The sequence below is a fragment of the Parambassis ranga genome, chromosome 20 (genome assembly GCF_900634625.1).
Source record: "Parambassis ranga chromosome 20, fParRan2.1, whole genome shotgun sequence".
NCBI classification, from domain to species: domain Eukaryota; kingdom Metazoa; phylum Chordata; class Actinopteri; family Ambassidae; genus Parambassis; species Parambassis ranga.
This window is the reverse complement of record NC_041040.1, coordinates 7,284,849-7,296,927: the sequence shown is the minus strand read 5'-3', so window position 1 is coordinate 7,296,927 and position 12,079 is coordinate 7,284,849. Positions and strand designations below refer to the sequence as shown.

The following is a 12,079-nucleotide window of genomic DNA, read 5'->3' as shown; positions in this document are numbered from 1 at the left end:
TATCTCCTATTAATTTGCCAAAACTCATCTTGTCACCATATGCTGCAGAACACTGATCTGTTTGTGCTACTTTTTAGTATAAGACAAAAGTATCCTACAACATGAATTTAACAAAGTATTTTTACAAATAGTTTTGCTGCCGTGCAGTTAATGTAAAGCCATTCAATCTGTACAAAGAGCAAGTGATGACTCTTTGAAGCCTCTAAATAAATGCAAACTTGCATCTTGCAACAAAATCAATGGGCTTTGGATGGTGATGACTTTCTCAGATCTCCCGTTGACCCTGATCCTCATTAAACTCAGGCTGCTGGTCGTTTAGTGCCATGGTCATCTGCACAGGCGTCAGTCCGTTCTCCTCTAAAACATACACAAGGTGTGTTTAGGTATGTTATTATGATGCATGAGATAAAACACACAGACTGTTCAGGGTGAAAGCACAACCAAAAAAATGCATTTAACACAGTATGCCTGTGGGATTGTCTTTGAAGATGGATTTAGTTTTGCTACTAAAGATAAATGAGTATTATTGGGAAATGTCAACCACATTTTTTCTAATTCCTGAAAGTGTTGAGGTCCAGTGTTTTCTTTAGATGATGATGTAATGTTGGGATGATCTCATTTCAGTGCCTAAGGCTGTGGCACACCACTGCGATCCACATCAGTCTGACAATTCACCCGTTCTGTGAGAGGTCGCTGCTGAGCGGGGCGGGGCTCACTGACTCACACATGCAGAATTATTTCCTCCATTATTTGTGGCAACACAGATTAGCAGCTAAGCTTCTGGGGAAAAAAAACCCTGAGTCATCTGTAACGACAGCTTCACAGATGCCTTTTTCCCTGGTTTAACTTTCCCAGTATTGCTGTACCTGCGGGTCTCTGTTTCCAAGGCAGAATATCCATCCCCGTGCGGCAGAAGGAGCGATCAGTGTGAGCCTCTGTGCTGTACAGGACCTCCTGGAGCTGTTTGTCTCCAGGCTTCTGCGCTTTCACTCGCACCTAAGACAAAAGTTATACATTGGTGTCATTTGTTGACATCCTTCTGATGTCTACACTTGAACAAATCTGTGTTAAGGCTGTACCTCTAGGATGGTGATCTCCTTCTCCTTCAGCTTCCCTGTTTTATTCTTTACCTGGGTCTTCTTAGTGTCAACCCACACCACCCTCTCCTTCACCTCTGACCTGGAAACGTATATGCACACACACATTTGTCCATAAATCTACCTGAATCTTGTTTAAATAACCCATCACATGCACTCACTCTTGGATGCCTAGGTCAGCCAGTGTTGTGTCCAGGAATGGGAAGGGTTGGTGGGCTGGGTCGGGCTGCACCTGGATGGGCAGTATCACCGACATGGGGATCTCCCTCTCCAGTTCAACACGCACCATCAGGCCGTGTGACCCAGGGAGTTCTCCGCCTGCTGGGCTGTCCCGGGCTCTGTCCGCCTGCTCCACATTGGTGCGCTCTCCCTCCTCCGACAAGCTTTTTGTCTGGTCTGCCGCCAGCTTGACTCACAGATCTGTATCTTAGAAAACAATGTGATGTATTATACCTGTGTGTTATCTCTCTACACCCTTTGTCTCCTGCTCTTCTTGATTCACAGCCTGTGTAGTTGCAGATACAGGCTGGTGCACTCTCCTCCTCTCAGGAGCCGGTGATTCAGAGCTCTGCCTCTTCTAATGATAAAGGCCTGTGGAAAGTGTGAGTGTGCATCTAATGCATACAGACTTGTGCTGGGCCCTCCGGCCTGATATAAGCAGCCAGGATGAATGTGTGCTATGTGTCGCTCAGATGTTAGGTTTATTAGACTGTCAAAGAGGTGATGGACGCACGGTGGTGTTTGTACTGCCAGGTGTCTGTGTGGATTATCATTCTGACCACAGTGAGGTCACTGTTTGGTGTATGCTCTAAATAGAGGAAGTGTGTGTGTCCTGGAGGAGGTGCACTCGGTAACGAAATTCTTATATGGTTTGACATGATTGAATTTAAATTGGGTAGAAATTTGGTGACATAAAACCTAATATTGCTGAGAGATCACTCCAGGTTCAGTGTGTACGACAGATTTATGGCTGTATAATGAGTTGATTCCTTCCACCACATCTTGTCCTCCACTCATCACTGTTAGTGCCCTCTTATGTCTGACAGCTGAGGTGAACAGGAGGTTGAAATATGGGTCTTTCACAGCTCAACATCACATTATCCATTTTTAAAAAAAAAAAAAAAATGTTCTTTAGCTGTTCACGCTTTAGGATGTAAACATGTCTATTGTCATGCAGGTCTTTTCCCACTCCTGCACTCTGGACTCAACATGTAACATTCCATGGGCAGCCATTGTAAATCCTCTCACATAGATACAAGCTTTACTGCAGCGCTGTTGAGGAAAACAGGTGACGTAAAGCCTTGAGAATATATATAGTCAAAGTGAGGCTAAATCGTGAACTGTTTTTTTTTTTGTTGTTGTCAGATTTGATGTGCTGCCGTTTGAGCAACCTGTTATCACTTCTATTATAATCAGACAGTTTAATGGCTGCTCCCCTAACCTGCCTCTGACCCTGTTTTCCAGCAGTGTGCGCTCAGTGTTTGTAAACACTGTGATGTCACAGTATTTTGTCCTGCAATTCCAACAGGGGTGCATCAGTAGGCAGTGGCTAAACAGGGAGTCACCACTTATTTGCAGATATGTTGGTATTTATACACAACAGGAAAAAAAGTTGTATGTGTTTTGATATACCGAAACATTGCGTGACAGTGGAAAGAACATTTCCTGGCGCCGCACCTTCAACCTGAATGCCATTCCAGTATGCTGATGTGAATTTGGATTTCTGCTGTCTGACTGCAGCACTGACCTCAGCTCAGGCCTCTCAGTCACAATGAGGTGCCACATGGAGAAGGTCTTGCTCTTATGTACACACACACACAGCCGTGCATTTAACAAGCAAACGCTTCAATTGTGTGGAGTTAGTGAGGCATGAGGACAGACAGGAGTTTTCTGCCAGTGAGGCAAAATCTGGTCCCATAGGAGGCAGGGAGTGAATCTAATGTACTTTATAGTTACACTTCATTGACTTCTGTAGATATAGGTTAGACAAAGCAAATCCAAGCTTTGCAATGTTATTTTTTTTTTTTTTTTAAAAAGATTGATTTTGGTAAATAAAAAAATGTCCAGTAACATAAACACTTATATAAGTATGTTAAATATGTTTACAGCTTTCCAAAAAAAAGATCTTATGCTGCACTATGGATTTTAACATTTTATTAAACATTAATTAAAACTAGTGAATAGTTAAAATCATTTAAAAGCACAAAATTTATACAAACTTTATTTTAAGCCTACTTAGTCCAGAGTTCAGTAACAGTAACATCACAAACAAACTCAGTGGGTAAAAGATTTAAAAAATACAACCATACAAACAATTTAAAACCAGATAAAAAGAGAAATGTTTTAAACAGTCTTAAAAACAGTGGCTAAAATCAAACAGTTGAATGTGTTCTTATTAATTCAAAGAATCTACTAAAAACATCTAACACCAACCGATGAGTGTTTGTTTATATAAAAGGATCGAATATATTGACAGGCTGTGTATGAACTGTGTGATACTGTAGGTGTGTTCATGCAGCCATCCTGCCAGTATTTATGGAGATGTTATGATAAGGTTTAGACTGATGTGCAGTCACCTGACCAGCAGACAGCAGCTCTGGGGGGAAGAAAAATGTGACAGATTGACACCATTACATGTCTATAGAGACAGCACTTTATATAAGGGTCACTAAACTGAAACCAACATCCAGATACGGTAATCAACAGAGATCGGCAGGTTCTGATGTCCTCACCCAGCAGTTTGTGGAATGTGTGAGCTGCAGTGAAACGGTCGGCCTTAGGGGTCAGCAAAGAGTCAAAGGTGACTTCACTCTGCCTCTGCAAGCTGGAGGCAATCCAGCTACAAAAGAGGAGCAGAGACTCAGATATGGAAAAGTGTAGAAATAAGGCTTCCAGTATAAGAAATTTATAAATTCATTTACAAAATCTATGGGACCATCAATACAATAGTTCCAGTGTCTCGGTCTGGGTATAATGGGAAAATGTGCCTTATCCCTCAGGTCTCCTGCTTGCTTTCTATTTTGAATTTCAAAGCAGCTGTCCAACATCTTAGAAAGTGGGTCAACCTGCGACGCTGCAGGCAACAAGTCATTAGCAACCCTAACCATCACCACAAAATTCAAAAGTGGACCTTAAATGTTGTGGCCTGCATCTTATCCCATTTGCACACCATGCAGTTTATCACACAACCAATTCAGCAGCTGAAATCTGGGACTTTATGTTTAGAAAAACTGGATGTTTTACATGAACATGTTTATCTGCTGATTGGTTTTTCATGAGTTTGAGTAATGTAGAAAAAAGGATGGTTCATAATTGCCTGTGAAAATGTGTGTGTGTTAACTTGTGTTCTAAATGTGTTTTATGGTAAAAGGCACCTCAGCATGTCCCTGCTCTCTGTGTCAGTCTGAGCCTCGGGAATCTCAATGTTTTCCTCCACTATAGCCTCCATCATTGGCTGAACCTCTTCCTGGGGAGACCTACACAAATACACACACACACACACTGATCTGTATCCATCTATTCAACTACCTGTCCATCTGTCTTTCCATCTGAGACTCACCATCTGCTGACAGGGGTAATCATGTCGCTAAGAGATTTTTCTGCTTTGGAGATGTCCACATCTAACACAGCTGTTTAGACACACAAACACACCATGAACAGCTGCGAGTTTCAAAGAAATGATGTGTTTACTGTCAAAATACGGTCTGGAGATGAATATGTGTCTAAGTGAAGAAGACTTCTTACACAAGCACTCTGCAGTCTGCGATCCTGACTCAGTGGACATCTGAGAGAAAAGAAGTAGAGTTCCATGTAATAGAAACAAGGTTTATAATCTAATTTGTCTCACCACTGAGCCGAACACACTCAGTTGGCAGACTCCAAGTGCAGGCTAGCTGTGTAATGGAAAACCCTTATTATTATAGCCATAGTTTCACAAATCCAGTCTTGCATGAGGGTGGAGTTACAATTATTTTTCAATACCCTCCGACGCAAGGTGCTGCTGCTACAAACACTGTTTACACCGACCCACCTCCTTCATGTTCGAGTACCTCCTCTTCCCCTCCGTCCTCAATATCTCTCTGTCTTGCTCTGACTCCCCTTTCACCTCATCCTCGTCTGTCTGTTGTTCCCCGTGTCCAGGCAGGACGGTGATTGAGGCCTGCTGTTTCCATAGTAACTGGAGGTCAGCATGGAGGAACACTGTGCAGACGTCAAAGGCAGAATACACAGGCTAAAGACGGGTTTTACACAGGTTAAAGATTTTTGTATAGTATTGTTTTTAACTTTTAATTATTATGCTTTACATACATGCAAGGATTTTTAATGCAAGGGCCTAAATACTTTACTGTGTTATAAGTTGAGTTTTGGGCCTTAAAAACGTAACTTATTCATAGTGAATAATTCTTTACTTATTACTTATCGTATGTGTTCCTAATTTTTCCCTCCTGTTTGCAGTTTCAAAATACTTATCAGGGTGTTTACTGCTCAAGGAAAAACCGGAGCTTTTGGTACTGACATCCACAGGGGGCATTGAAGAGCTGAGCAGGAGTGGCATGTTTGGTCAGTGATGGAAGTTGCAGCAAAATCTTCGACTGAGACAGAGAAAAAAAAACAAATTCAGCATGATGGTTCTGTAATAGTGATGATTTTGAGTGCAAGGAAAGAGAAGGGGAACAAATCAATCACAGCATCTCAGAGGGATTTCAGGAAGGGAATAAAACAGCAGCAAAGAAGGGAGGAAATAAAATCAATGAGCAATGTTCCAGCGGGCTGAAAAAGAAGGAAGAGAACCGGAGAGCTGATCTTTAATTACTTGACACCCTGGTGAACAGACATTTGGCAACAGCTGATTACAGAGCAGCAAAGAAAGTAAATTAAATGCACCAGTGAGCTATTGATGCCAGTGAACCAGGTGGACTACTGGGTGTAGACTCTTGTACACACATACAATGAGTACATTTGCTGGGAGAGTGTGTTTGTGAAGAAGTGGCTGACAGGGAAAGAGCAGAAAATATATTTCATTGGATTCAGTTCAAACAAATCTGCTGCTTAGTAACTAAGTGTCTTCATGTTTTACTACCAGGTCCAGTGTCTCAGCCAGCGGGTTTTCAAGCTGCTGCATCATCTCTTTGTCAGATATCTGGGTGTGGCGGTCCGCAAAGAGCAGCTGACGTCTCTGTCGCCCACCACGCTTCCTTAGAGGGGGATCCGCCATCTGAGGGTCACGTGAGGAAAACACGTTTATAGAACAAAATGTGCAAATGACATCACACTCCTATTATCTTATTGGAAAGTATGAATCAGTGTTTACACTTCCTCCTGTGGTTTCCGTGAATTGTTTCCAAAACAAAACGGGACAATATGCTCATGTGTCACTTTGATGGCTACCTTTGTCCCATGTACTAAGAACATACAGTAGATAAACCAGTCATGGATCTGATGGGTAATATTTGACATAACTAAAAAATACTAAAACAATGTAAACAAAAATATTTAGAGGCTAGCATCACTCTTGTCACACCTCTTCAAAGGGACTTCCTGTCACTCTGTCTCTAGCCGTCTCTGATGTCCCAGAGGGTGGAGTTGGCATGGTAACATGCTGAGGGGTCATCTCTTGGGCAATAGCTGCCAAAGAAACTCCCACAGTTTGACCTATCTGCTTGTCTATCGGCAACATACTGCTCTGCTCTGAGACCGTCAACATGGTCTCCTTCAGCCTGGAAACATCCACACAATAAGGTACAAATTACACCAAATATGCTTTATTCAAGACATTAAAAATCTCAGCGTCACAGCTTTGAGATAAATTTACTGACCAATTACTCTTTACAGACAGTGCTAAGGCTGAACAGACAGTAAGGACGAGCTGATACTCACAGACAGAAACCTGGGAGACAACTTACTGATCAATGGAAGTTATGGCTCCTTCATTGTCTCTGCTTGCATGGTCCTCAACTTCTGTTTAACAAACAGATAATGCTCACAGATAAAATATATAGATCCAACTAGTAGCTTTGATTGCTAAGTAGCAAATATGCAAACTTGACCTTCTTATTTTTAAGGAGTTTTGTGACCTTAACTGTTTTACACTTATTAAGAAATGAAATAACTCCCACTCTACTCTTTTAAGAGCAGAGCGGATTAAATGCAAGTGATTGAGAGAAAAATTAGCCGTTGAGTTTTGTTTACACATTGAATATTTAATATAAGACAGACTATCCACACTCCTTATTCTCAGCTGAAATGATCAATGCTTGTGACAGACCTCTGCGAAACAGCTCTGGCTGATCCAACAACAAGTCAATGTCTCTGGCTGTGGCTTCAGGAAAGTCAACACCATCAAAATACTGACACAGAAAAAAAGGGATAATCAGAGAAAGACAAAAAAAAGAAATCAAAGACCTAAAGAGATAAATATATGACATGGACATACCGATAAAATACAGAAACAACAGAAAGATAATAGACATCACAATCACAGCTACAATGAAAAAATAAAGCCGTGGAGGCGGAGGACAGCAGTAAAGTGAGCGATGCCTCTCTGTGAACAAACTGAGTGCAGGCTGATGTAATTAAGTCAGATCTCATCAAGCCAAAATGCTCTTCATCAGCTGATGATGTCTCAGCAGGAGCATTATCAGTCCCTAACTGACAGAGGAAGAGGGGCTAATAGTATGTGAAGGTACTGCTCGACGTGAAGCACATGTGCACTTTATGACTAAAGCAATATAACTCTGCCTTCTCTTTGAGCTTGTGGAGAGTGAGAGGTGAATTCAGGCTTCCAGTATTTTATGTCCCACATAAGTCTACACCATTAACTACTGCATTATTCACACCAATAAAACTTTTATTCAAAAAATCGATAGGTATGCTCTGAACACTAAAAGAAATTCCTCCCACAAACCCATTACAACAAGCCTATACATCACTGTCACCACTACTGGCTTTAATGTCGCTTCTTCATCATGTAGCATGAGGCAAACAGGAACCGGAGCATCCAACATGTGACAAAGATGTCAACTAGACATGTTGTGGGAACATGGTCCACATCACAGCTCAGTGATTCACCAGGATGCCTGCACCAGGATGCATCTTAAAATGATGACCAGTATTTTTCTTGTCCCTGGACTCTGACAGAGAGTTTACCTCAGCAGTGGGGATGACAAACTGCTCCTTCTCTCTCATGGTGATCGTAGCTGGAGGTGACCTGAAATCTGGTGTAGCCCAGCAGGAGAAATTAGGATCAGGCCATGTTTGAAGAACAGCAAGCATGTGCGATGGGCTGAGGTCCAACTGTGTTAGTAGTACTAATGCGTTTAATTCAATTTATGTCAATAAAATTACATTAATTCTTATAATACACTTGATAAAAGTAGTGAAAAAGAAACAACATCTTACTACAGTTTAAATTCTGCCACAGTTAGATTCAGGCCAATCGACAGATCTATTTATAATACCTCCTAGATGACATGGTCTAAACAGGATTTACTGTTACCAGTTTCTGCTCTTTGTTTCACAAGACAATTAAGCGACTATTTTATGTTTATGAACCCATAAACATAAACAATGCCCCTGTGTTTTAAATGCTAAATGATCTTTCTCACCCTCCTTGCCAAGTGTGCTGTTGGGACTGGGCACCAGGGAGTGCTGTGAATCCACCTCCGCCATCACAAACTCAGTCTAGAAATACACATTAAAAAACATTATGTAACAAAGAGAATACAGAAACAGATTTCTTTACAGAACTGAAATGTGTTAAAACATGTAGGTAGTGATGAAATTGGTTTTTTTTTTCCGGGGTTTTGTCTTTTTGTACTCGAACAATAAAGCTGCTCAGTATCGGTAGTGAACTACTTGTTGATAAAACACTGAAATTTGGATCTGAATTTAAATGTAACACAGGCTTTTGTTCTCATAAAGCCATGCATGGCGCTTTTAAGTAAAGAAAAGTTCAGCCATGTCTGCCAGATTTACTGCACCCACAGGGAGTAAGAGTCACTGCTGTGATTTACTCAGTGTAAAGAATACCACATGACTGCAGCCTATGGGAGTGACCTACAAGCCAAAAACATGACTCATGGAAAGACTTCTGTACATTCCAACCAAAAAATGTATTCAGGAAAAGGTATGACTGGACAGCTTGAGCAATGATTATGCTGTGCATTATCTGTCAAAGGGTGTGGCTATACTCAACCTATTCTTAGCTCTTTACTTTAGTGTGTGGTTAGTAACAATCACCCATAGCAGCTTGGTGCTAACAGACTAAATTACAATTGTTCTGGACATTAGAAGTCTAACAACAATGCAAGAGAAGGGGGCAAAGGTCTCTAATAGAGAGACACACCAACAGTGTATTGCTTTGTCACAAATGTACCTGCAGTGTTTTATAGGGGCTGGGGAGTTGGTGCATTTCCATGAGTCCAAAGAATGGGTCCTGTGCTCCTTCTGCCTCCTCCATCATGTACAGGCCGTCAAGAACATCCAGGGCCATCCTGTGTGAGTGTTTCATGGAAATAATACAATATCACCGGGTTAATGTATAGCTTGAGTGAAGAATGCGTAAAGATACATCACATCTGTAGATAAGCTCATACGTCATGTGCCTTAACAAACATTCACAAATCATTCACTCAACTGTACCTCAATTCATCCAGTGCTCATTCAGTAAAACTCTGCCTTCACACACGTCTTTATTCCCAATCAATATATCCTCATATATATTCCACCAGAGGCCTTTGAGCTCAGACTTCCCCAAATCTTCCCCATCTTACGGTTCAGCTTAAAGGCTTAGATGCCCTCTCTTACACTTTGTGAGTGTGAGTGAGTGCTGTGTGTGTGCAGACCTGTCAGGTTCAGCCATGTCGATACGTATGCATCTTTGAGAACGCAGCAGGCGGTCAATGGTTTGTTGAATTTCCTCTGGAAAATCAAAAAAGGAACAAAAGTTTTCACACACATCTCTTTGAATTGCAGAAACAGTTGTTACATGCATGTAAAATGCAAAAGGCAGCAATGCAAAGGAGGGTTTCTCACAGTTTGAAAGTTTCATTTGCATTGTTATAAACGTCTTGGTCCACACATAAGTAAGAAGAAATACTCCACTATGGTGTTCTTATTAAATACACAGTGTAAACATCTAGCCCTCACTTACACAACTGTCAGGAACAGCCTTCTATGGATGGAAGTGAAATTCCACTGCTAGATCCAGATAGAGACAATAGACTGTAGCTGGTTTCTTGGCCTCATTTACTGGTGATCATCCTGCATTATGTTTCACGGTTTTGATCAACCATGACCACAGCATGACTGTGAATCTGTCCAATGCAATATCAGTATCAGGGTGTAATTTAAGATCTGATGAATGGAGACCGTTGAGCTGTGTTTGACGATATAGCTTTCATTAGTGCTACATTGGCTTTTAAATCATTGTAAAATGGGACATATGTATTGTACACATATTTGATGATAACACTGCGTATGTTTCACACCAAAACAGCATTCCTGGGGCTAAGAGAACTGACAAAGATCATCTATATACTGTGTTTTGCTTGAACAATCAGCCTTTTACCTAAGCTAACCTTAAAAAGCTGTTCACTGTTTCATTATTAAACTGATTCTGCATTTTCTGCTAATCCTACTGCTAAGCAAGCCACTGTAAAAATGCCCCAATTGTTTTAACTCACTCTCTATTTTCAGGTTTATGCAATAGAATTAGAACCATGCTCTGAGTAATTAAACACACGGTGTGAGGGTTTTTTTTATTGCCTAACAAAGCAAAGTCCCTATTTCTGGTCATTTCATTCTCTCTCTCTCTGCTCTCTCACCTACTTTAGCAGGAAGTCACAGTATATTATGTGCAGTTAATTGCCTGCAACTGTTCTCTCACCAAGCAGGAAGCCACACTGCCTGTGGTAGACTAGAATCACTCCATACTGCAGCTGGGATGACAGGTAGAGAGAAAACCGAGGCCTGGGAAGATTGGGTTGTGGTGGAGGAACCTGGGCAGTCACATACTCCACGATATCTTCGCTGTAAACATTAACATTTACAAATTAACAATGTAAGACAGACCCATCATTTTTTTACAACCAATTAGCTAGATGGCTAATATATCTATCTCCCAGCCAACAGAAGAAAAAAGATCAAATCAGGTAAAATGTAAACAGTCTTAATGTCATGTACCTCGCTATGATCAAAGCTATATGATATGATATATGATATTCTTACCATGTTTGCTTGACATTGACTCTGAGAAGTTCTCTGCGAGGTACCTTGATAGCTCTGGTGGCAGCTAACCTTAATAATAAAACACATTTACATTTATAAACAAAACTTAGCTAGTTGACAAATTATTATACCAGAAGCAGTTTTTATTTATAAATAACCAGGTCAAGGAGCCAGGTTAACGCTGCATTGCTAGCTTCTTTGCTAGCTCCTTTGCTATCATGCTAGCTTTTTCAAACTCACCAGATTGTGGAAAAACATCCAGAATGGCGAATGAGGACATTTGGGTAGTAAAACATTTTGTTTTACCGATACTGAACACCTAAACAAACCTGTTAAAATTTACGAATTTGATTGATGGAAAAAACTAAAAACCTTGTTTGTTGCAGAGCAAGCGAAACGATTTTCCCGCCCCAAATCACTCTGGACCAATCAGGTTGCAGGTAATTAAAAAAAAACTATTCACGATGCGTTCAAAGGCTACAGAAAAATGAGAAAACTGGGACTTCACCTGATAAAATGGCGTTTAACCACAGTATATCAATATTGTAGTAATGCTCCGCTATAGTCACTTCAGTTCACAGCTTTAACTACACACACACACACACAGTGGTTATAGGCAGGAATGTTACACGTTAGATTAATCACTTTCATCGATAGTTTTCCTAAGATAGTTTTACAGTTTCTATTTTTGCATGAAGGGGACGCTAAGTGTGACGTAACCTGCCTTACGGGGTAGTGGTGAATGATTGGCCACG

At 41.0% G+C, this 12,079-nt stretch overlaps 1 protein-coding gene across 1 annotated transcript; it reads right to left on the bottom strand.

Annotated features, from left to right (window-relative positions):
- Positions 1-3,596: 3,596 nt before the first annotated feature.
- rec8b (REC8 meiotic recombination protein b) lies at positions 3,597-11,620 on the bottom strand. The gene is made up of 18 exons (XM_028433520.1): positions 11,565-11,620; positions 11,325-11,393; positions 10,984-11,126; positions 9,941-10,016; positions 9,472-9,589; positions 8,702-8,777; positions 8,244-8,311; positions 7,363-7,444; positions 7,001-7,055; positions 6,619-6,814; positions 6,178-6,312; positions 5,614-5,689; positions 5,128-5,297; positions 4,842-4,881; positions 4,657-4,726; positions 4,472-4,573; positions 3,830-3,936; positions 3,597-3,693 (listed from the first exon to the last, which is right to left on the bottom strand). The coding sequence occupies exons 1-18, from the start codon at positions 11,618-11,620 to the stop codon at positions 3,608-3,610; spliced, it is 1,725 nt and encodes a 574-aa protein (XP_028289321.1). The 3' UTR covers positions 3,597-3,607.
- Between the last annotated feature and the right edge of the window lie 459 nt (positions 11,621-12,079).

Excerpts from the sequence above, each read along its gene's own strand:
- rec8b (XM_028433520.1), bottom strand. The coding sequence starts at position 11,620 with ATGTTTTACTACCCAAATGTCCTCATTCGCCATTCTGGATGTTTTTCC. Across the intron at positions 11,127-11,324 it reads GTCAATGTCAAGCAAACATG|CGAAGATATCGTGGAGTATG; the intron begins GTAAGAATATCA and ends TAATGTTTACAG. Across the intron at positions 4,574-4,656 it reads ATTACCCCTGTCAGCAGATG|GTCTCCCCAGGAAGAGGTTC; the intron begins GTGAGTCTCAGA and ends GTATTTGTGTAG.